Source organism: Mugil cephalus, chromosome 6 (genome assembly GCF_022458985.1).
Source record: "Mugil cephalus isolate CIBA_MC_2020 chromosome 6, CIBA_Mcephalus_1.1, whole genome shotgun sequence".
NCBI classification, from domain to species: Eukaryota; Metazoa; Chordata; class Actinopteri; order Mugiliformes; family Mugilidae; genus Mugil; species Mugil cephalus.
This window is the reverse complement of record NC_061775.1, coordinates 12,279,543-12,302,505: the sequence shown is the minus strand read 5'-3', so window position 1 is coordinate 12,302,505 and position 22,963 is coordinate 12,279,543. Positions and strand designations below refer to the sequence as shown.

Here is a 22,963-nt window from a genome sequence, read left to right as displayed (position 1 = left end):
TTCTTTCTCCCACACTTTGGCACATAGCCTCCCCATCTCTCTCTGCACAACCCCCTCTCTCTCTCTCTCTTGCAAATGGGTCCCACAAAGTCACATTCCCTTGTTACATAAAATTCAGCATATTAAAGCTTTATTGTCATTTAGTTCCTGCAGGGCAAGCAGAAATGATTAGGCAGTAATCTCAAAATGTCCTTTGTCAGCTCAATCGTTACATCTCTCCACACAGGGGACGGGGAGAATAGGTGCATGTAGGCAAACGCTCCACATCTACTTTGATGTTTCCCTGAAGAATGGAGGCAGGATTATTTGAAATGTTTAACTGTATCCATCCAACGACATATATATATATATATATTTCAGTTTACCAGTTTCAGTAGACCTGTGATGGAGGGCTAGTTTTACAGTGAGTCTGCAGAAATTTGCTGCATAGGTGTTCATTTATGATCAAATACTCATTAAACTCAGTTTAATACCTTCCACGACATGTGTAGCATGTGTGCATTCTTCCATCTCCTTTCTGCATCAGCTAAACTGTCTCCATTGAACCAGGCAGCTCAAAGCGACGGAGGAAGATTTTCACCTGTGGTCTGGTCCATATATTTCTCTACCGCCCCTCTTGTTTGAAGTGTGTTCTTTCTATCCAACTGTACTAACCTAGTTCCCATGTCTCTGGCTACACCAGAAACCCCATTTTCAACACATGCATGAGCGAACGCATGAGTGACCCTACCCCATCCCCAACCCTTTCCAACTCTGAAATTACTGAGCTGGCTGACTCACAGCGGGAGGGTCGAGGGGAGGAGGAGGAGGAGTTGGAGGAGTTGGAGGACCTGGACGATGATATCTTTTTGGACGACCCGAGCTCGGAGCTCGGGGTAGAGGATGATGATGATGATGATGATGATGATGATGATGAGGGAGAGCTCTGCCGTGGCTCCAGCGAAGGCCAGGATCCCTTTTACGACCGCTCACCATTATTCAGTGTAGTGGGAAGGTTGGTGAGGTTTCAGGAGCATGCTGATGGAGGAAACTAGCTCTTTCACACTGAGACGCAGGGTCTCAGGATGACAGCATAGGTGAAAGAAAATGCAACCGATGACACAAACACAATACAATAGTCTGTTGTGGACATGAAAGTTGCCCGTGCATCCGAGGGTTTGTAGTTTTCTTTGGTGGCTACCTCACACGTTCTGTTGAGTTGAGCCTGCTTCTTGGTTTATTCGTAGACGTCTTTCTGTTTTCATTTTACTGCCCCACTAGGACAGGTGATAATGTTGTCACCGTGGAGCTGGGGGGATTTCATTTGTACAGCTTCAACATTGTTTTCCAAGTTTCACCTTCGCAATCACTACTTGCTTACCACTCAAAATCAAAACCAGCCACTGTAGTGTCTCTTCTCAGTTGTCATTGTCACAAGTGTTCACTACACACATTTCCTAAGTGGAAACTGGAGTAGACATTTTTGGGCTTGCTTTTAATCACATGTTAATTAGATGCTTGTCTGATTTTTGCTTTTTTTGCACCAACTAAATACTAAATGCTTTCCGCTCATGTTACAATTTTACCAACAAGTTCGTCAAGTCGGTCCAGGCTGGTGCTCAGTTCATGCCACTTGGTTCTACTGAAATCCAAGCAGCGATTTTGAGATTTGTGGAAAAAGATAAAAATGGCATTCACTAGCTGAAGTACTGATATTTTCATGGAGTATATTGGCCTCTGCTTTGCGTAACACAAGGACCCACTGTGCTATGAAGCCTGAATAAGTCTGAAAACTATTCATATGAAGAAGCGAAACGTTCAAGGTAGACTCAAAATCTCAAGATGAAAGAGCTGGTTTCTACCGCAGCTGTCTCTTTTGGGCATGCCAGAGCACACGTCTTTTCATTTTGACCTTTTTCTTTTTTTTTTTGTCAATTTCTACTTGAATACGTCTGAGGGTGAACTATTTCCCCTTATTTTGTACAAATTACCACCTCAGGAGGTGCGCTTTGATTTCTGGTGTCATTCGTTGGTTTTTGGTGTAGCATACAGTATGTCGAGCTGTTGGCAGTTTTTATTCAAGCTGAGCCATGTTGCGTATGATGATTTCTGTTCCATTTGCTTTTGATTCCTTTGAGTCGAAAAGTCGAAAGCATTTTTGTTCACCTTTTTTGTCCTGAGCATGCCTTATTTGCACCTCACCAATCTTGTCATAATCCTCTCCCCCTTTTACACTCTCCACCCTTAAATGTCTACCCCTATTGGCTCATGGAAAACATGGTCCCTGACCAAAAGGTCCCTGGTGCTGTAGTTAAATTCAAGACAGAGAAAACCATGAAAGAGAAGATAGTTGTTCCCATATTTCTGAAAATGTAGGCTGTCATGACCCCTTAAGTATTTTCAAATATTGCATAAATGCATAAGTGCCTCAAAGTCTCAGTAGTGTAGTGTTTTCCTATTGAGGCATGTTTTTAGACAGTAGCACATGATCATTAATTCATGCAAAATCAGGTCATTGATCACAAGGAAAACATCTACTCCCCAGCTGTAGTAGTACTCAGCTGGTTTTCAGTATTTTGAAAGAACTCAAAAGAGAAAGTTTAGCCTTACACACATGCTCCTTAGCCTCACCAACCAGAAAAAAGTCTAAAGATATTGCATGCCACCCATAATAGTGATAATATCATTCATGGATGGTGAGGAAAAGCCCCTACAAAGCAAAAGTAAAGGGCAGCCATGGCCGTCGCAAGAGCCGTCCCAGCTTCTGTTTGGTTGCTTTGCAGCTCTGTGTTCTGTTGTCCAGTCCAGTGAAAACTTTTATCAAGTGTGACCCAGCTCCCTGGCTCGTTTGTTTTTAACATTCTTTTATTCCCCTCTGTGTTCTCGCTACTCGTGCAGGGCTTTTGTTTATCTGAGCAATCTGTTGTACCCGGTGCCCCTGGTCCACCGTGTGGCCATCGTCAGCGAGAAGGGAGAGGTGAAGGGCTTCCTCCGCGTGGCCGTTCAGGCCATATCAGGTAAGGCTCGGATCCTCAGCCTCACGGGCGCCGAGACCAATACTGCATGACTCGATTGACTGGACAAGCTATGTGTAACTTCTGGAGGGAGTGAAGTGAAGGTGCTCTGTGTTTCCCTCCAGCCGATGAGGAAGCTCCAGACTACGGCTCGGGAGTGAGGCAGTCGGGCACGGCCAAAATCTCATTCGAGGATCAGCAGTACGAAAAGGTAGAGGAGCTCACGCCGCCGTTATCAGGGTAGACGTGGGATTCAACTGTGCACACTTAACACGCTCACCAGTTTGTTGCGTCCTTTTCCTTTTTCAGTTCCAGTCAGAGACCTGCTCTGTGGGATTGTCCCGCACAGGGATTTCTCAGGAGGAGCTTCGAATAGTGGAGGGGGAGGGGCAGAACGCAGAAATGGGACCATCAGCTGATGAAGTCAACAACAACACATGTGCGGGTAATCGTAATTTATGAATGAAAGGACGCATGTCACATTTGTGTGTGTTTGAGTGTGTGTGTATGGTGTCCTTCTCAACATGATAATTGTCTAACACAGGTAAGATAATCTGTTATTTGTCTCACAGTGAGAACGTTTTGCAGCAGATAAAAATGCAAATACAATATTAGTTATATGTATGTGGTCTTCTGGGAGCAGGCTTAGTTAAACAGCAGCAGGAAGTCTTACAGTACATCAGGGATAGGAGGGCTAATAGTGGCCAAGAAATCAGCCCCTAAATTTCTAACCTAACATACTTCATCCCTGGTTTGTGGAGGCAGAAAGCAGGTTCAATCACCTGCCTTCAATCTGTATCTGTTTTTCCTGTTTTTGCTCCTCGTAGCTGGTGCGGACGAGCCGGAGAATCCACTGAAGGCCAGCCTGGATGGTGCACTAGATACAACTCCGGAGCACCTGAGGATTGGTAATATCTTCACCTTCAGAGTGACCGTCCTTCAGGCCTCCAGCATCTCTGCAGAATATGCTGATATCTTCTGCCAGTTCAAGTAAGCAGTTCATCAAAAATGTTTCACCTGTACATGTTCTCGTTCTTTTAACAGTTTCATGTATAAATTGTTTTGTTTTGTGAAGTTTCATCCACCGCCATGACGAGGCCTTCTCCACCGAACCCCTAAAAAACACTGGCCGTGGTCCTCCTCTGGGCTTCTACCATGTTCAGAACGTAAGACTCATGAGCACATACACTGTACGTCATGTTTTAATGGATTTGAATAGGTCTTAACGTCTTTGTTTTTGTTCATGCAGATCGCTGTGGAAGTCACTAAATCCTTTGTTGACTATATCAAGACTCAGCCAATTGTGTTTGAGGTGTTTGGACACTACCAGAAACAGCCATTCCTTCCCATATGTAAAGACGTCATCAGGTACAATGGCTGCTTATGAAACTAAGTGAATCACATTTACTGCACAGACAAAGAGATGTTGAACATGGATTTGTGTGTCATTGTTATGTCCAGTCCACTGCGCCCCTGCAGAAGACAGTTTCCAAGGGTGATGCCGCTCTCTAAACCAGGTAAATAAACTCCATGCTGGAGCTGCTTCGCTTCAATTTCACCATTTATTTATGTCACAATGTCTTTGTACCAGTGTGCTTGCAAGGCATGTCATCTCAGCTTCATGTTGTTGGGTGTGAGCAGTGGATACTGATGCCTCGCCGGACCGGGAGAAATCACTGGAGCTGATCCGATACCTGGTCCCAGATGTGTTCAATGGGTTGCTGGTGGACTCGCTGTCAGACCACGCTCTGTCTGCCGCTGGCTTGGCTGCTTCCTTCTTACTGGAAGGAAACGAGCGAGCTCAGCTGCCTGCTCCACCCACCTCTATCTGTTCAGTTATTAAAGCTCAGAAGCCGGGTTGGTTATTGATGTCAGATCCAAGAGAATCCTGTCACTGTCGACCTTTTTATATCAAGGGTTTGTCTTAAAATATTTTTCCAAAACCAAGTAACTGTTACGCCACATTATAATTAATTCATTTTTGCAGTTCTTTATCAATATATTTCAGTGTTTTGTATGTTGCAGTCACTAGTTACTGACTGTTAAACGCTGCTGTCAAAGTTAATTGATATAAAAGGGGAGTTTTCTAGTGTCAGGATTCTTAATGTTGGATTGGCTTTCGGGTGTACTGTGTGTTCACTGTTGACCTACGTGGTGCCTTCTCCTTGCAGTACCCTCTTTGAGCCTCCTTTTGAACTGGATCACCATGCCTTTCTTCTACAGTTTACAGTTGTCAGTCATGAACAATAATCTCCCAGATGAGAATGTACCTATAGTGCATGGTACTACATAGAAGAGGTTTTGGAGTTCATATCTTGCAGATGTAAAAGTTGAAATGTTTCACATGTAAAAGCTGTTTCCATACTGTACTTTATACGTAATCGGTATAAAAACATTATAGTGCATACGACATATTATATGTGTAACATACCACTGACTGCATTAGAGCTTTGCTGCAGTTTGGGCTCAACTCATGGGCCCAAACAGCGATGACTCGCTCTTTCTAAACTAAAATTAGAGGAATACAATAGAGCGGTGTCACAAAGCAAAAGCTCTACCGTACTGAGTGCGTTCTCTCTCCCTGCATCACCGATTTCCTTTTTTCTTCCCTTTCTTTCCTCTGTAGGGTAGGCAGCTGTTGTCACCTCCCTGCTGTCATAGCCCATAGTCTGCTTTCATTTTTCCTCCGCCCCGCCTGTCTGTATAACCCTCTCTGTAATCCTCTTTCAACACAGTACCTGCCACCAAGCTGACGGCCGTGACCCGTCCTCAGGCGGGACCCTGCCACAGCAAATATGATCTCATGGTCTTCTTTGAGATCTGCGAGCTGGAGGCCAATGGAGAGTGAGTATCGTGTGCCACTTCAGCCAAGCATGTAGAACTTGGAGTGATTTGTTTAAAATCTTGTACAGTAAATCACCAGCAGTTGACCTGATCTGTGATGCTTGTTTTCATTTGTGTTATCCCAGCTACATCCCTGCCGTGGTGGACCACAGAGGAGGAATGCCTTGCCATGGCACGTTTTTACTGCACCAGGTACGTCAGACAGGTTGTGAGCAGATATCATGTTTTGAGTATTTCAGATCTCCTGAACTTAACCACGTTGCTTTTCCTCCACTCCTACAGGGTCTCCAGAGGAGAATCACCGTCACCATCGTACATGAATCTGCAGGAGACATGGAATGGAAGGAAGTCCGTGAACTTGTTGTGGGTGAGTTTGGTTTCCAGGCGTCGTAACCCTGAAACATTTCACCAACAGTTTGTATGAGCTGTTCTTGAATGAAGCATTTGTTCTTTCTCAGGACGTCTGCGCAACACCCCCGAAGCTGACGACACCATCATTGACCCCAACATTCTCTCTCTCAACATCTTGTCTTCTGCGTATGTCAGGCCCATGCAAGATGACAGGTATGTACTGATGTGTTACAATTAAACGGCAAAGAACTTTGCTATTTAAATGTCTTGAATAAATATGGTTGATGGAAAACCTGTGGCAGGTTGGCTGAATTTGGAAACCACTGTACAGTAACGTTCTCTTTGCTTTAATACTGCTGTGGCAGCTCCTGCACTGGAACACAACACACGGGCGAATGCATGGCATAAAGTACCAGCTGTACTTGTACCAAGAACAGCATGGCAGCTGAGGCACAACTCTAATGTTACCAGAAACCTCAGCGAGTTCCTTTGAGTTCTTGGCTTTTCAATGGGTCTGCATGAATCTAGTTTGCTCTTTGTAGCTTTAGGAGTTCACGTCCAGAGTGACCATAAGAGAATCAAATTTTCCTTGAGTTGGTCAAGCATCTTTTTGAAATGTTTTGTCTCACCAGGCGCACAAGTAGTTATGAATTCACTTGTCCATGCTGGCTGCGCGACCCTCTATGTTGTTAATCTGTGTCCTTGCCGTTTGTCATTATTACACCTGTGTGTCGCATCTCACCGTGTTTACCACCACCTCTCCTTTAACAACCCATCACATCTGTCCACCGTGATGAGATCTACTAACCACAATACGGCTTGTAGACCTTGACAACCTTGTCTCTAATTTCTCTAATTTTACCGAAACACTGAATGAGCTGCTATATTAATTAGTTCAACCCAATACTAAAATAAAAGTGCATGTCTTTAAGATATCCAGCAGCTTATACTGACTATATCAAGTCTTGATATAGTCACATTTGAAGCTACTTAAAGACACAACACAGTGTCATTCAGACAACATTTCTTGTACTCCTGATATTTATGACGAACAAACTTAGACAAATATTCCATGTTGTTTGATACTGTAGACAATGTATTCTGACGGATTCACTACCAGTGGCATCACTGACATCATACTCACACTCACAAAGTTCAATTAATTCACCAAAGGAAACATTTGGAAAGGTTATTGCTGTGATTATTTAAGAGAAAAACATGCTCTGGGTTTTCTACAACAAGTGCAAGTATTAGCAATGGTATACAACTTTAGCATTATGGTGAAATGTGCATTGTTCAGTTTTGTTTTGGCCAGTAGAGGGCAGTAGATGTCACAGGAGTTAATAATATGTTGTGTAGATGGCAGTTTTCTCCCAAACAAAAGTATCATTATTAGTATTATTGGTACCACTCATAGTTAGTACCATGTTTCAGGTACATTAAGGTGTATTGTTATATTTAAAATGAGGTTTGAGTCTGTTTTTTTTTTTTTTTGCACCCAAACTTCTAATCTAAAGTAAACAATGCTCCGCTCCAAACTAACCCATCTCCCTGCTGAATCAGCCTCTCAGTGACCATGACGCTTCACGATCCTTCCCAACACTTAGTGCTTGTTGTGGTCTCAGTGGCCAAGAGTTAAGCTGAAAGGCTCAGCCCCAGGTCAGCTGAGGTCCAGTGTGGCCTCTGCAGACACTAACATCAAGGTATACATGGATGCTAACATTTTTCTCCCTCCAATCCACTAACAGAATGTTGTTGTTTTTTTGCTTTTGCAGACAGTTTCTTGATTCGGACATGCCTAGGTATATTATTTGCCTTTCTTTTCATGCTCTTAAGTCTCAGAAACACCTCATCCTTCCAACATCCTGTACACACTGTTATTTGTTGTCAGCCTTCAGTGATTTCATTACCTCCTTCCTACTCTGTCATTACTGTTCACCTGCGCCTCTTTGTTTTCTCCCCCTCATATAAATTGAGGGGCGTCGTTCTGCATGTCCCCAGTCCTCTTGCTGTGCTGGATGTGTGTTTGAACTATGGCTTTAGTTTGGTTTATGGTGGACAGGGTCTGCATGGCTCTGCTTTGCTTCAAGTGGACTGTCCTTGGCTGTGTCTCTGCTGGAGGTGTCGTGGGGCCAGTATCAAACTCTCTCTGCTGCAAAAATTTACGAATGAGAAAGTGATTTTAACAAATCAAACTCAGGTCAATCTTCTATTGTTTTTTTGGGTGGGGAAGAAGCAGTTTATAAAGTCTGCCACTGTTTTTACACCGCCTTGGTTTTCCTTGTTTAAAGATGGTAATTTATTTGTAGAGTTTAAAGGCATCAATGTTCAATCAAACAGGATTAAATGAGGTTCAGTGGTTTAACTGAACCATTTCCAAAGAACCAGACGTGTCGGTACTTGTCTTCCCACTAGAGGGTGGTAGTAATCCATTATAAAAAACATAGTTTGAAATTATAAGCGTCATGATTTTAGCGAGATTATTTGCAAAATGCTGATTTGTGGTAAAATGTTGCCACTCAGTTTATCATTTTAATTTTGTGAAGAAGCAATATTTTGATTCCATGGATATTATTGTTTTACCTCATTACCTCTAATCCCGAGAGTCGGAGACTTCCCATCACAGCTACAGAATATTAACAGGAACTCTGGTCGCCCACTATTACTCAAGTGCTGTAATACGGATCACATCATTTACAGTACCCGCTCTGGCACGTAATTCAAATACGTCTATTAAAATGTAATCCAGTGAACCATTACCTCAGCAGTAGCACTTTACCCAAAATTGCTGCAATGTTGTGAATATTTCTAAATCTTTCTGGTACCTCAGTGAAACTCTGCCAAACACCAGAAACAAACGGCTCCTCACATGTTACGCCAGAAGCATGACTTCAATGCTGGCTCCCACATTTTTAGGAGGTAGTAAACTGCAGAGAAGCACATGTTGGTGCAGTGTGAAGAGGAAATTGCCCTTTTGTAGTGTAAGCGAACAGGTTTCTCCTTCTGGGAAAGACGTAAGTGTGCATGTGTTGAAGTGTGATGTGCGAATTTGCGTGCGTGTTAATGAACTTGCTAATTACTTGCAAAAAATAAGGGGCATCTTGCGCTGAACCGCTGTAATGACACGGAGCGGCGGGGAGTTCTCGTTTCTACGGCGTCAGCTCATTGCACGGCTGTTTGCTTTCTACCGGGTGACACATTTGTCACTTTCCCAAAAGGTCACCTCAGTCCAAGGCCAGTGGGCCAACATCTGAACCTCATGAAGAGTCCATTCAGCCTGTTTTCGTGGCTCGCAGAAACATTTTCCTTTCACAAACCTTGCTTGAATTATCTTTTTTAGATTTAAGGCTGCGCCGGGCCGCACGCCAGAATATTAACTGGTTTCAGCGTGTGATTATTTCCCCCCGGGTGACGCGGGGAAATATTGTGTACATCGATGTATGGAGTAAATCACTGGCGTAACAGAAAGAAGTATTGTTTAGCTTGAGGAATGGTCGTGAACTGCTGCTTGACCTTTTCAGTGGCTGAGCAGGATGACAGATCGCATCAAACAGATGAGCCGTGTCCGTGTGATTCCTCAGTGACCTCTGATGGGTGACCTGTACTATCCATGACAGTGTTTACCTGATGAGATATTAGCGTGAACAAAAGACAAACACCATCCCAGTCACACAAGCGCACAACCTCAGCATACTTCCTGACTCTCACTTTCTATTCTTTTGCTGATTTCTTCTTCCTCACAGCATTTCCTTGGGAGTTGACCATAGGTATTTCACTGCCCTGTCCCCTCATTTTGTCTGGCTGTATCTCGCACCTCCCCTTCCTTTTTCTGTACTAATAGTCATCTCATCTCCCTTCGCTTCTCTGTGGTGTTTTGTACAAAGCAGAGCTTCACCTCATTCAGCCTGTTGCATGCAAGACTATTGTGTTAGCTAGTAGTAAACCTGTTTCTATTGAGAAGTACATTACACCTTTTTAACTAATGATGACATTAAGTTCTACATGTATCATATCTAATTTTAAAGTTATTTTTCTCTGATTGGTATGTTTACATCTACAGTATAAACTTTAACACAGTTTAGCTCTGATAGCTAATCTAATCTCAGTTTAAATTTCGACCGCTGATTCAGTTTGCCGGCTCCGTTTCAGGACTTTCTACCGTTTCGAGGCTGCTTGGGACAGCTCCATGCACAACTCTTTGCTACTCAATCGAGTCACTCCATATGGGGAGAAGATCTACATGACCCTCTCGGCCTACGTGGAGGTACGACACAGTGCCTGCATTCATCAGAAACAGAAATAGATCTTACAGCATCAGAGGTAATGTGTTAGTTGCTCCAGAGGAGCGCTGTTGAAAATCCCTCCTCTTTTATCAATCGCAGATGGAGAACTGCACACAGCCTGCGGTCATAACCAAAGATATCTGCATGGTGTTTTACTCTCGGGACGCAAAGCTCTCGGCTTCCCGTTCAATCCGCAATCTTTTCGGTACTGGAAGCTTAAGAGCTGCAGATGGGTGAGTAGGACATTTCGAACTACAAAAGAAGTCAATATCTATATTAAAGTAAAATGAGACAAGAGACCTTTTTCTCTCTTTTTTCCCAGAAATCGTATAACAGGAGTCTATGAGGTCAGCTTGTGTAACCTGGCAGACACAGGAAGCCCAGGTAAGAGTCAAGAACACCCACTGTTCTGTTCACTGTTAGTCATTAAGTTCACTATTGCAGAAAGCAATGTCGCATCTGTCCCACACCAGGGATGCAGAGGAGACGCAGGCGGGTGCTGGACACCTCCGTGGCCTACGTCCGTGGGGAGGAAAACCTGGCTGGATGGAGGCCACGTAGCGACAGCCTCATTCTGGACCACCAGTGGGAGCTGGAGAAGCTCAGTCTCCTCCAAGATGTGAGGGGCATATGTTATTTTTTTTTATTGCAAAAGTTTTATGAACACCTAGAGGAACCTGCCAGGTCAGACAGACCCAGTGTGCTGTTTTTTTTCCTGAAGAAAGAAATAAGGGACAGTCAGTTACATCATTCATTCTTTGTAATATAATAGTGTGATTTATGGCAAAGAGAAACCATCTCATCCTGTGCTTCTGGGTTTCTGGACAATTTGTTTAAAAATATATATTTTTCTTCCAAAGTTTAGGCAAGGGACAATGTCAGTGATGTTTCCTCTGTTCTCCCAGGTGGAGAAAACCAAACATTACCTCCTGCTGAGGGAGAAACTGGAGTCCACCCTGCTCATGGGCCAGGAGGCCCTTCAGTCCTGTCTCACCGAGGAGCTGAGCGAGTCTCCGCAACCTGCTGAGGTCGACCATGAGGTCGTCTCTGCTTCTGAAATCACCACTGAGAGGCAGAGGGAGCTGGCTGCCAAGGTCAGCTATATTTGCGAACATGTAATTTCAGGTTTGACTTGGGCTGCCCTTGCTATATTTCCCAGCCAGAAGAGTCCCGACACGTGCGGACGCCTTTAACGCCGAAATGTTTTCCTCCCTTTTGTCCCCTTTTTTCATGCAGTGTTTGCGGCTGCTCACTCACTCCTTTAATCGAGAATACAGCCACGTGTGTGTCAGCGCCAGTGAAAGCAAGGTAGTGTTTAAAATCCTCGGGGAGAAAATCCGGTTGCCATTTTCTTTTCATTGGCTCCTCGTTGATGATCCACAACTGTGCGTTTGTGTGTCTTACAGATCTCTGAGATGTCTGTCACGACGCTAAAAGACTCCGCTTCAGTTTCTGCTCTTAACACAATCACACCCTCCTCCACATGCCCTTCACTGGTCGAAGGTTGCTACAGCAATGCTGAACTCAGGTCGGCCCCTGACTACACGTTCACGGTTGTTGTGTTGTGCAGCGACTCTTCATCATAGTAACTTTTGATGTGTGTGTGTGGTTTCGACAAATGTATTGCAGACGTTTGGCAGGGGGATAAAATGATGCTCGCTCACTGCAGAGTACTTCGGTCCCCTAAGACGTAGGGAGCTGCTTTGTTACTACAACTCAAAGCCTTTACTTTTTTTTTTTTTTGCTGCAGACCACCTACGCCTCGTTCCCGTGCTGTCAGCCCCGGCCCTGACACACAGCAGGATGCAGAGGCCAAGAAGTCTGTTAATGGAGCCTCTGAAACCAAACCTCGGACCCGTAAATTTGTCCCTGATATCCAGGAAATTAGAGTGAGGTGAGTCTGAAGCAATCACTCCGAAGTATTTATCACTTTGAGCTCCAAAGACAACCTTCCTGGTTCCACATGTGGTCGTATTTCATCTCCCGTTTTCCAGCCCCATCGTGTCAAAGAAAGGTTACATACATTTCTTGGAGCCGCAAACTAACGGGTGGGTGAAGCGCTACGTCGTCGTGCGTCGGCCGTACGTCTACATCTACAACACGGAAAGAGACACCGTGGAGCGCGCTATTCTCAATCTGTCATCTGCCCAGGTGGAGTACAGCGAGGACCAGCAGGCAATGCTGAAGGTGGGTGATGAGCCGAACCGCTCCGAGTTCCCTTGCTCCGACATTTAAACGTCCGACGTGCTGTGATACGTGTTTGCGTCTCTCTCGACAGACCCCGAACACATTTGCCGTGTGTACAGAACATCGTGGAATATTACTCCAAGCCACTAATGACAAGGAGATGCACGACTGGCTGTATGCATTCAACCCTCTCCTAGCTGGAACTATCAGGTAATTTATCTCGATGACAAAAAATTAAAAAGGAAACCTGTTTTATACTAAACATGCGTTTCCTCGTCTGCCTCTCAGGTCAAAGCTTTCGAGAAGACGGGCCGGACAGATGAGGATGTGAAACAAGGCTTAACAAAAGCAGGAAGCGTGACGCAGAGACTAACATGTACATAGGTCCTTGTCCTTATCCCTCCCTGTGTGCTGAGTCCCATCCCCCACCACCACAGTCACCAACAACTATCTTTCCCCTGTACGTTCTCAGTTTAACACTAGTGTCCTCAGCACCTCGAGCGCCCATTTTGTGTCAGGCCTTTGCTGCGGTGTAAGTCTCTTAGTCTAAAGAACCTCTTCAAAAATCTGTCACTGTTCTGTGCCGGAGTTAGCTGGTCAGTGGAAGAACATGAGGGCGGGGGGCGGCAACAGTTTCTTCTTTCAGATTACATACGTATGGTAATGTACTGTAGTTGTTGTCAGTGACACATCGAGCCTTATGCATTTACTCCTTAAAAAAAAACAAAAAAACTTGCAGTGACATGTGTCTTTACCAAAAAGCTGCCATGTCAGTGAGGAGCACATTGCTACATTTGCATCAGTAAATAGAAAAACATGCAGATTCTTCTCTACTCTACAGCTATATATACAACATACAGCCTGAAAATACACATTAACATGAAAAAAAAAAAAAAGTCGAGTGTGTCTCTTTAGAATGTTTCTCTCTTCTTTCTGGTCCATGGATCCTGACACCGCGTAATCCGCCGCCTAAAAACGTCTTAGAAACTTAAGCACACACAGCTTGGCAAGGGAATGGCATATCATCGTAGGCTTCACGTTCTTGGCTACGTTTTAGTTTCTCGTAGGAACACCGAGGGTATCCGCATTCACACTATAAGTAATCGAACACCGTCACCTTCAGTCTCCCACTTTGATCTCATTCTTCTCCCTGAATTTCATTTGTTTTAAAATGTGATATATTTAGATATTTAACCGTTTTATTATTTATTTCTGCATGTATTTATTATTTACAAAGACATTTATATTTCTAAAGTAGTAGTCCAGTGCAATTTCTGCACACTGCACTTTTTAATGAGTTCCTTAAATGTTTGAATGACACGACCTCGTCACCACACAGTTAACACTGTTGAACCAATTTAACAACGACTTAACGATGAACATTGGCCAGTTTCCTTTTGGTGAAGATTACTTGAATAACACCATCCTCCCTCCTTTAGGATTATGGTAGTCACACATTTGACCTTTAGCCCAGCTAGCATCCATCTATAAAAGTAAATAATGGTACATTGTTAGGTAGAGAATATTAAGGTGTTCTTCTGACCATCCTCTGCTGCACAAGGCTACCTTATTAAATCAAAAAAAACCTAAACTGTTCTTCACAGTACAAAATAAGAAGCTGGTTTTCTGAATGATACGTGTATATTAATTAAATGTAGTGCCTCTCTTTTCAAACATACTGTACAGTATGCCGCTGCACCATTTGCTTTCAAACTACATCCTCCATGCTGCTAAAAATAACGTTCTCTCTGTGGATCATATCATCACTTTCCCGCTTTACGTCATCGCCGCTTGCACATTCGTGCAGATGGTTTCGATTTATAGTAATGTTGCACTTCTAATACAGCAATCAAATGTCATGAGTGGACTTTCCACAACACGGAGCATACTGAATGTTTAGTCACTGAAAAGCCTCCTTTAACACGTTTCAGGATTGTCAACAGGCACGTAGCTCTTCGTTAAGCATAAATATGAATGGAGAAAAACAAACTCAGTCCTGTCGACAGTCGGTCATGAAAGCTGCAAAACTGTATTGCTGTTCTGTTTTAACCCCTACAGCTAATCTTAAATACTACTCTGCATTTTGGTTAAAGTCAATCTGAAAGTGAAGTGTGAGTTGGTTTGGGGAGTATGCCTCAGGTCAGCCAGCCTGGAGAGCATGCTCAGTGAGAGCGGTGACATTTCACTTGCACCTTTGTCTTGAACCTGCACACAACTACTATTTATGCTCTGTCTAATGATGAGGGGTATTTACGTATAACACCAGTTCAGTATGGTTTTATGTTTGCTACTGATCTGATCATTCAATAGCTTACTCAACGAGCATATTTCCTGAGATGTTAAAGTATTCTGTGTGTCGTGGACATATTTTGAGGTTAAAAACTTTTTACAGTCCAAACCTTTGTGTGTTGTGTAACAAAGGGTTTGTCGTAGTAATGATGAAAATCCTTCATCAGAGTCACTTGGCAGAGACTTTTTTTTTGTATTTAATTCAGCTATAGCATCATCGTTACAGGAAAACCCTGCTGTACCGTACATTTACACTGTCTCATACACTGTGTTGTCTCATTGCTGTCCCCTTAAATCCCCCCCAAAAAAATGATAGAAAATACATGCTTTCCTCCACTCTAGTCTCTAAATTGAGATTATTCATGTTTTTATTGGGCCTTGCAATGTGCATCACATCCGAAACAACCAAACCTTAGTTGGTGCAGGCACAAAAAGTTCACACCGAATGTACAACAATAGTTGAAAATACTTATTATGCTGAAATGGTTGCGTTGACTTCTGTGGTCTTCTGGGTGCACCCTGTAGTTCCTTATTGATTGTAGGATAGATCTATTGTAGGGAACTATACGGAGGTTGTGGGACATACCTGTAATAATCTGTCCACTAATGTATGGGAGGGGGGTGGTTAACTATGACCCTGCTCGGCATCGTGTCTTGCTGTAGGTTTCCTGTCACACTTCCGCTCTTATTTCACAATATCTACCTTCACCTTCAAGCTCTAGCAGCCTTCACAGCGTCTTTTTCTAATCCTTCCCCTTTCAAGGAATATTGACATTTTTGTGCTTCCACATCCAATCTGTTTTTTTTTTCATACAGTTATGTTTCTTTTTTTTTCTTTTCTTCAAATGACTTTGCATTGTATATAAACATGATTGCTGTGAACAGTGTATTATAAAGTTGCACCCATTTGCAAACTCTTGAATGGGCAGTAGTTCAGTCAGTGTCTCTGAGTGTTGGAGTTTAGCGTCAGATGTTTGTGTACACTAAAACACATTGTCATATACGAAATAAACATGGAAATTATGCAACACAAACCAACTTGACGCCTCTTCTTGATATGAAATATTGCATTATTTTTGTACTTTTGTATGAAGGTGTAAGTAATCAATATTGCCATTAACAACTAACAAATCTATGTATCAGCTGGTACAAAGCATAACTTTTCAGTTAGTAGCCTGATAAAAGCTGAATCTACACCATAGACTTTATATTAATATATATATCTGCTCTTATTTAGAGGCTCGGACCTTCTACAGTTTGACTTCCTGGTTGTCACCATGGCGACAGAATCAAAAGTTGCCACGTCCGCATGATGGCGTTTTGGGAAAGTTTACAATATTTTTTATTTTGTATTTAAAATGTACATTTTTTTAATTTTATTTAATAGATTTTGTCTTACACGACCTTTAGGTTGTTTGACGTACCAAATATTCTCACTTTCGGGGACTTTCAACACAAAAATTTTATCTCGTGAACTAATGCACGTAACCCTAACCGTTTCACTAACTCCCCTAAAGTCTAAATGTCTTCATTGTTATTAATTGTTCATTCTTATAATCCCCTTTCTTCAAAGTGTACGCACGGTAATAGTGCACTCTTATGCTGTGTAGACTTATTCTCCCCGTTTGTTTATGACAACTGAGATAGGACGTGTCCCTTTAAAATATCTGGCAACCCTGTGCACTAAGTAGCGCCGCCTCGTCCAGTCACACAACCCGGCTAGCTAGCTGATGATTGACACGTACTGTAATAAATCCTTTCAGGACATCTTCACATCACTTCACCAGGTCGGACACAAAGCCATTATATTTAAGTCCGTTACGACTTAGCAAAAGAGTGCAATTATTATTTAGCCCGAGCGCCTGGAAGCAGTTTAACAGTGAAATGCACTCCTGCAGGGCAGTAAACTAGCTAGCTTTAGCTAAAGCAAACATGACGATAGTAGTTCGGAGTTAAGATGATAACGAAATTAAAGCCATAGCTGGAGAAATACGAACTACCACTGATGAGACGTGTCGTTTTAATGTGTCCTGTTAGCACCTTTCCCGTGTGCTATAATATCCGTAGACGTGGTTGTCACCAGGAAGCTGTCAGATAGAAGAGTTACTGCCTCCAGCTGCTGACAGCATGGGCATAGAGTAGAGGACACTCTGGACAAGTTCAACAACTAATGATAATAACTAAATATTAAATGAATGTTAACTTGGAGCGTGTAATGCGCCTCCAGCTCTCTGCAGTGCGGACATGCATTTCAGCACACACCAAGCGATAAATCCACCATGAGGTTAAATATTAATAATTATTAAAGTAGTTATTCATTAAGTGACACAGTTATTGTCTGGTTGTTATTTTACCTTCAGTTTCAACAGCGGTGCATTTTTGTTTTCTTCTTCCTGGGATTTGTAAAATCAAAGCTCAGGCAGGAGGTACTTGCCAAATAATGCAACCCTCACCAGAAAAGGGTTATGTAGTATCTGATTATAAATCAAACCATCTGACTCTCATTCTTCTGTAGGCGCATTATGGCCAACAAGTCTGATGACTTCACCCTTGTGTTGGGTCACACCTTCACGGATCACTCCGACCATCACTTTACAGAAATGAACGTCGACAGGTAAGGAGAATTTTAGTGCAGGAGCATCTGCAAACATGTGAACGAGTGTAAAACTGGCTGATTGATCTGCAGGCCTCTTTGTTGATTCGTTATAACACCACAATACATGAAATGTGTCGAGAGAGTGCTTTGTATAACGCAGGATCTACATGGATTACAATGCCACGACCCCTGTGGAGCCAGAGGTGATTCAGGCGGTTTCTGAAGCCCTCCAGGACGCCTGGGGAAACCCCAGCAGCAACTATGTGGCAGGTGAGAAACACCTTAATCCTGCTTCATCATCAGGAAGAAAATGTGTTGCGTCTGAGCCTTCCTATAAATAATTTTATCTTTCTAGGTGCTAAGGCCAAGGCTATCATCAATCAGTCCAGAGTGAATGTGGCTAGAATGGTTGGTGGTAAAGCAGAGGACATTATTTTCACTTCAGGTGGAACAGAGGTACCCAGTGATCTCTTACGGTTTCGAAAAGATACAGCAGTTTGTGTAATCGTGGAACATTTTTGTACATAATAGTTGTGATTTATGGCGAATAAATCATCTTTCAGGCCAATAACCTGGTGCTGCACACAGCTGTAGAGCACTTCAGGAAGGTCTGTAAGGCTGCAGAGCAAGGTGAAGGGCATCAAAACGGATGCAGCGGATTACCTCACATCATCACCTCTAACGTGGAGCACGACTCAGTCAAACTTACAGTCGAGCACCTACAGAGGGCTGGAAAGGCAGGTAGGACACCATCCTCCCAGCTCTCATTCCATTTTTAGCATTAGATGTTTTTGTTGGACACTGACTTCAGAGCGAGACCTAAAGTGGCATCCTTACATTTGCTTCACTTCTCTGCTTCTTTTTGAACAGATGTGACGTTTGTGCCTGTGTCGAAGGTGACAGCCCGTGTAGAGGTGGAAGATATCATTGCTGCGGTGCGTCCCAACACTTGTCTCATCTCTGTCATGCTGGCCAACAATGAGACAGGAGTCATCATGGTAAGAGGACAAAGAGGCTTTTAAAACGTCAGCCTCTCCTGTGCTAACTTGAAATCTTTTTACGATGTAATGATATCAATGTGTATGTTATTCTAAAGGATATTAGAGTAGAAGATTCATTGTCGATTAGGTGTCAATGATGCAAATTGTGAGAAACCGTATGTTATTTCATCTTTCATTAGTTATATTCCCTGATATACACTCACTTTTATTCGGTACACAAGTGAAAAAAATTGCAGTCCTGCACTAAATCCTCCTTCATGACTTTTCTAATGTGCAAAAATTTAAAGACTGAATTAAACGCCAAAGTTTTTCTATTATTTGATCTAAGCCACTGACTAAAACTTGTGTTTCTACAACATAAGACAGTCACTAGTTCTACAAACCACCGCCTCCAATGAAATGAATGTTGAAAACACAGTGGACTCAACCTCTCTCGGTTACTTCAAACTAATGCTGAATACCACAACCTTCATGAAGCACAGATTTAGTGCACGACTGTTTTATTACGATGCAGTAGTTTCCACTGTGTTTTCATAGCTGCACGTGAATTAAATATTAATTTGTTAATTGAAAGTAGCAGTTTCACCAAGGTAAAAACGAAGCAGGATGATGTTGAATGTGGCTCTTTCTTCAGTATAGTCTATAATCCCTGACACTCGTCTCTTCTCAGCCAGTCCAGGAGATCTGCCAAAGAATAAAATCTCTCAACAAGCAGCATGACCGGCTCAGGATCCTGCTCCACACTGATGCAGCCCAGGCTCTGGGGAAAATCCGAGTGGATGCCACTGAACTGGGAGTGGATTATCTTACAATAGTCGGACACAAGGTCAGGAATCTGCTGTGTGCATTATCTTAAGAGGCGTTAAATGTAAGACAGTGATGTTATTGAAAGCTTTTTTGTTCCATGTCTAGTTCTACGCCCCTCGGATCGGTGCTTTATACGTGAACGGACCTGGAACGAGAACACCACTGTATCCGATGCTGTTTGGAGGAGGACAGGAGAGGAACTTCAGACCGGGGTGAGTCTCCAGTGCATCCCCTGAAAAATGTGAACCTCAGGACCAAATGGCTCTGTTAATAATGTGTCTCTCCTTCTCACTATTACAGCACTGAAAACACTCCTATGATTGCTGGTCTGGGAAAGGTATGTTTTCCTGAGTTTTCATGAGGGAATTTCTCTGACACATACAATGAGTAATATGTGACTTTTTTCTCTTCCTAATTTGTTTGAGTTTATCGTCAGATCAGCTCATTTGAGGGAAACAAGGACATTTTAAAGGGATCATTTGTCACTGAGTGCAGAGAAAGCTTTTTGAATTCAGCTGCTCCTACAGCTGTCGTCTCCGTTTACCAAGATGCGCTGTCCTCACCTCTCGTGGATGTTGGCCTTTTACACCAAATGCGCCGGTCGATTCTGTTTACAGAAAGTAAAAGCGTCTTAACCTTTACTCGAGCTTATTTAGTGGCGCCGTGTATCAGAAATCTCGCCTGTAGCCATTGATGTGTTGGCCAAGCACAGAATTACATGATAAACTCAATGTTTTAAACTCAGTGGGAATTGGCCCTCCGGTCCTGCTGGTTTTGGCTCTCTTGTCGAGAAGAAAGTCTTACACACATTTGTCCAAGTGAAGATTAATACAAAAAGAAATAAAAAATAAATCATGGCTCCCTTTCTGCCACCAGAGTGCATTTAGAGCAAATACACCCCCAGGCCTTAGATGCACAACAGGGACAGAGATTACATTTGAAAAGCTGCTGTTGTTCCCACTGTTTCCAAAATACTGAATAAATCACAAGCTTTTAATCACAGGATCTTTGCACCAAAGCATCAAACACGGTGTTAGAAAACTGCCGCAGAGAGACAAATGACTTTCATTCCACATACATACATGCTTGTGACGTTGTTAATAAACAGAATTCAGTTGTCTTCAGATATTCAGATATTTTTGATGGGTAAGTGGTGTTTTAGTTAAAATGCACAATCTGCCAACCAAAATGTTGTTGTTCTTAATGATTTAAATTGATCTATAAACCTTTAGTAAATTATTTATGAACCGCCAATTAAGTCATTAGTTACACCTTATAAACCTTTTTACAGGACGCCCTGTTAGAAAGTGAAACCATTGTTTTCTCCCACCTAGTGTTCCTCTCACACTCTTAAATATTTCAAAAGTAATCAGATTAATACTTGTAGATACACATTTCGCCATTTTCCCAATTCTAATTTTTCTTCCTTCAAGGCTTGTCAGTGCTGATCACAATTCCCTTCTGTTTTACAATAAAACTACAGTGGATCGACAAAAACAGCAAGAAAGCTTTAGATTCGTTTGCTACCAAGCAATATGTGCTACATGCATAAAGCAGATATTCAGTGTTTAGACAGAAAAAAGTTGATAATGTTTGTGATTTCAATGCTCTAACCTTCGTTGGTCAATAAAGTATTAAATTTCTACATTTCATGAAAGATTTTTGCTATTTCAGCCCTGTGACGTGGTGATTTATTACATCTAGCCCCAGAGGAGTTGTAGCCTTGTAATCCATTGTCAATATTATAATCTTAGGCAAAGTATAAAGCCTATTACACTTATAAATGCTGTAATTACTCACTTATAATATTATACTACAAGTACACCAATGAAACACTTTTGGAAGACTATAGTAATACTGGGTTCAGGCTTTCATTGCTCTCAAAACAATGTTGGTTCTTTGAGGATTTCACAAGATGTTGGAAACTTAACATCCAGACTCACCTCCATGTGGACATGACTGCATCACAGAGTGATGAATTCCAGCAAGCTCAGCGTCACGTTGGTTAAAACCAGTTTCACATGATTTAGTTTGTGACGTGTTGCTATTAGAAGGAGGTAAGTTGCAAACAGAGATAGACCATCATGCACTGGGTCAAGAAACTATCCACACAACGCCACTAGCGCCAACCACACGACAGGTCCATTGATACGTGCCGTGAGTCTGCGGTCTGCAGCCTCGACAGACATCCGGAGCCTACGTTTCAGTCTTTTATTGTCCAGTGTTGATGAACTCGTGTTCACTGCAGCTTCAGGTCTCTGTTACTGTCTGATAATAGTGGTCTTCTGATGCTGCTGCCCATTCACCTCAGTGTTCAATCTCTTATTCATTCTGAGATGATTCTCTGCTCGCCAGCATTGTAAACAGGGGTTGAATTGCCATATCCTTAGTGTGAGGTTTAACCAGTCTGGCCGTGCTCATACTACCTCATGAGTTAGGTTTTTTCCATCTGCCGCATTCTCATTTTTGACTTTTGTTTTTTTGCACCAGGTCTCGGTGAGTTCAATCAACCCTGTCATATTATGCATTTTCACAGTTACTGATTAAAAATATCGTTGTGTTTGTGTGTCAGGCTGCAGAGCTGGTGTCCTCTAATCTGTCAGAATACGAGAGTCATATGCGAAGTACGAAACTTTACCTGGAGGAACGCCTGCAGGTACGTTTGCTTGCACTCAGAAGCTGATAATCAGCATGCAGTGTTGTTCATTCATCATTTATAACTGTGACTTTAAAATTTACTTGTCCTCGTTGCTTCCCTGCATTAAGTACCCAACCGTTACACATGTTTCCCTTTTCAGAGCGTTTTTAATGACAAGATCCGCTTCAACAGCCGTTACCCTGGCTCTGATATCCTCCCCAACACATGTAACGTGTCCATCCTGGGCCCAAGATTACAAGGTGATGTCATGACTCTTTCCTGTCTGTCCCATGTCTGTTTAGGTTTGCCAGTCCAAACAGTGTCCTCTAACCTAACACCAATGTTTGTCAGAGAGAGTTCACGACCTGCACGGGCCTATTTGTAAACTACAAAGGCTTTGAATGATTAATCTCCGTCTCTCCTGCTTTAGGATGGCGGGTATTGTACAACTGTAGGAGGCTGCTGGCCAGCGTCGGCGCCGCCTGCCACTCAGACAGTGGAAACAGGTGAAAGAGTCGCTCTTTTAAGCCGCTGCGCCTTTTGTCTTCACACCATTATTGTTCACGGTTACATAACTCCCCCCCGTGTGCGTGTCCACCAGGCCTTCCCACATCCTCCTGAGCTGTGGCGTCCCCTCGGAGGTGGCAGCTAACGCGCTGAGGCTGAGCGTGGGCAGGGGGACGACCAGAGCAGATGTGGACGCAGTCGTGGAGGACCTGAGAGAAACCGTGCAGCTGCTGGAGGACATGAACTGACGTCTTTTTCGCTTGAGCGCAGAGTTGTCCTGCAGGTCAAACGAGGATGTGCGGCGCTAAACATGCATCAGCTGTGTTTATTGCTAGAACAGCATAACAGATCATGTGAAAATGGATGAAGTATATAATATAAATAATAAAAAAGGAAGAAGCTGAAGTGACCCGATGGGGTGATGTTATGGAGACATGAATATACTCCATCATGTCATTTGAGTAGCT

At 43.0% G+C, this 22,963-nt stretch overlaps 2 protein-coding genes across 35 annotated transcripts in view; both read left to right on the top strand.

Moving 5' to 3' along the window:
• kif1aa (kinesin family member 1Aa) overlaps positions 1-15,981 on the top strand; it is a 34,588-nt gene extending 18,607 nt beyond the window's left edge. For 5 of the 34 annotated variants that reach the window (XM_047586637.1, XM_047586633.1, XM_047586636.1 and 2 more), the window contains 26 exons: positions 683-994; positions 2,878-2,996; positions 3,098-3,204; positions 3,303-3,438; positions 3,821-3,983; positions 4,069-4,159; positions 4,243-4,361; positions 4,455-4,510; positions 4,635-4,850; positions 5,729-5,837; positions 5,963-6,029; positions 6,120-6,204; positions 6,296-6,401; positions 7,964-7,990; positions 9,932-9,955; positions 10,338-10,452; positions 10,571-10,704; positions 10,794-10,855; positions 10,945-11,090; positions 11,377-11,565; positions 11,708-11,779; positions 11,878-11,999; positions 12,222-12,365; positions 12,466-12,658; positions 12,750-12,868; positions 12,947-15,981. In XM_047586637.1, coding sequence (XP_047442593.1) covers positions 683-994; positions 2,878-2,996; positions 3,098-3,204; positions 3,303-3,438; positions 3,821-3,983; positions 4,069-4,159; positions 4,243-4,361; positions 4,455-4,510; positions 4,635-4,850; positions 5,729-5,837; positions 5,963-6,029; positions 6,120-6,204; positions 6,296-6,401; positions 7,964-7,990; positions 9,932-9,955; positions 10,338-10,452; positions 10,571-10,704; positions 10,794-10,855; positions 10,945-11,090; positions 11,377-11,565; positions 11,708-11,779; positions 11,878-11,999; positions 12,222-12,365; positions 12,466-12,658; positions 12,750-12,868; positions 12,947-12,989 — 3,076 coding nt within the window. In that variant the 3' untranslated portion in view covers positions 12,990-15,981. The remainder of the gene's footprint in view (positions 1-682; positions 995-2,877; positions 2,997-3,097; positions 3,205-3,302; positions 3,439-3,820; positions 3,984-4,068; positions 4,160-4,242; positions 4,362-4,454; positions 4,511-4,634; positions 4,851-5,728; positions 5,838-5,962; positions 6,030-6,119; positions 6,205-6,295; positions 6,402-7,963; positions 7,991-9,931; positions 9,956-10,337; positions 10,453-10,570; positions 10,705-10,793; positions 10,856-10,944; positions 11,091-11,376; positions 11,566-11,707; positions 11,780-11,877; positions 12,000-12,221; positions 12,366-12,465; positions 12,659-12,749; positions 12,869-12,946) is intronic. The other 29 variants (XM_047586630.1, XM_047586638.1, XM_047586655.1 and 26 more) reach the window with 17 other exon arrangements.
• Positions 15,982-16,599: 618 nt separating this feature from the next.
• scly (selenocysteine lyase) lies at positions 16,600-22,905 on the top strand. The gene is made up of 13 exons (XM_047586814.1): positions 16,600-16,734; positions 17,463-17,561; positions 17,704-17,813; positions 17,899-17,999; positions 18,107-18,284; positions 18,414-18,541; positions 19,215-19,370; positions 19,457-19,563; positions 19,652-19,688; positions 21,924-22,007; positions 22,150-22,249; positions 22,420-22,495; positions 22,591-22,905. Exons 2-13 carry the CDS (start codon positions 17,470-17,472, stop codon positions 22,742-22,744), a joined length of 1,323 nt encoding a protein of 440 aa, XP_047442770.1. The 5' UTR covers positions 16,600-16,734; positions 17,463-17,469; the 3' UTR covers positions 22,745-22,905.
• The last annotated feature ends 58 nt before the right edge of the window (positions 22,906-22,963 follow it).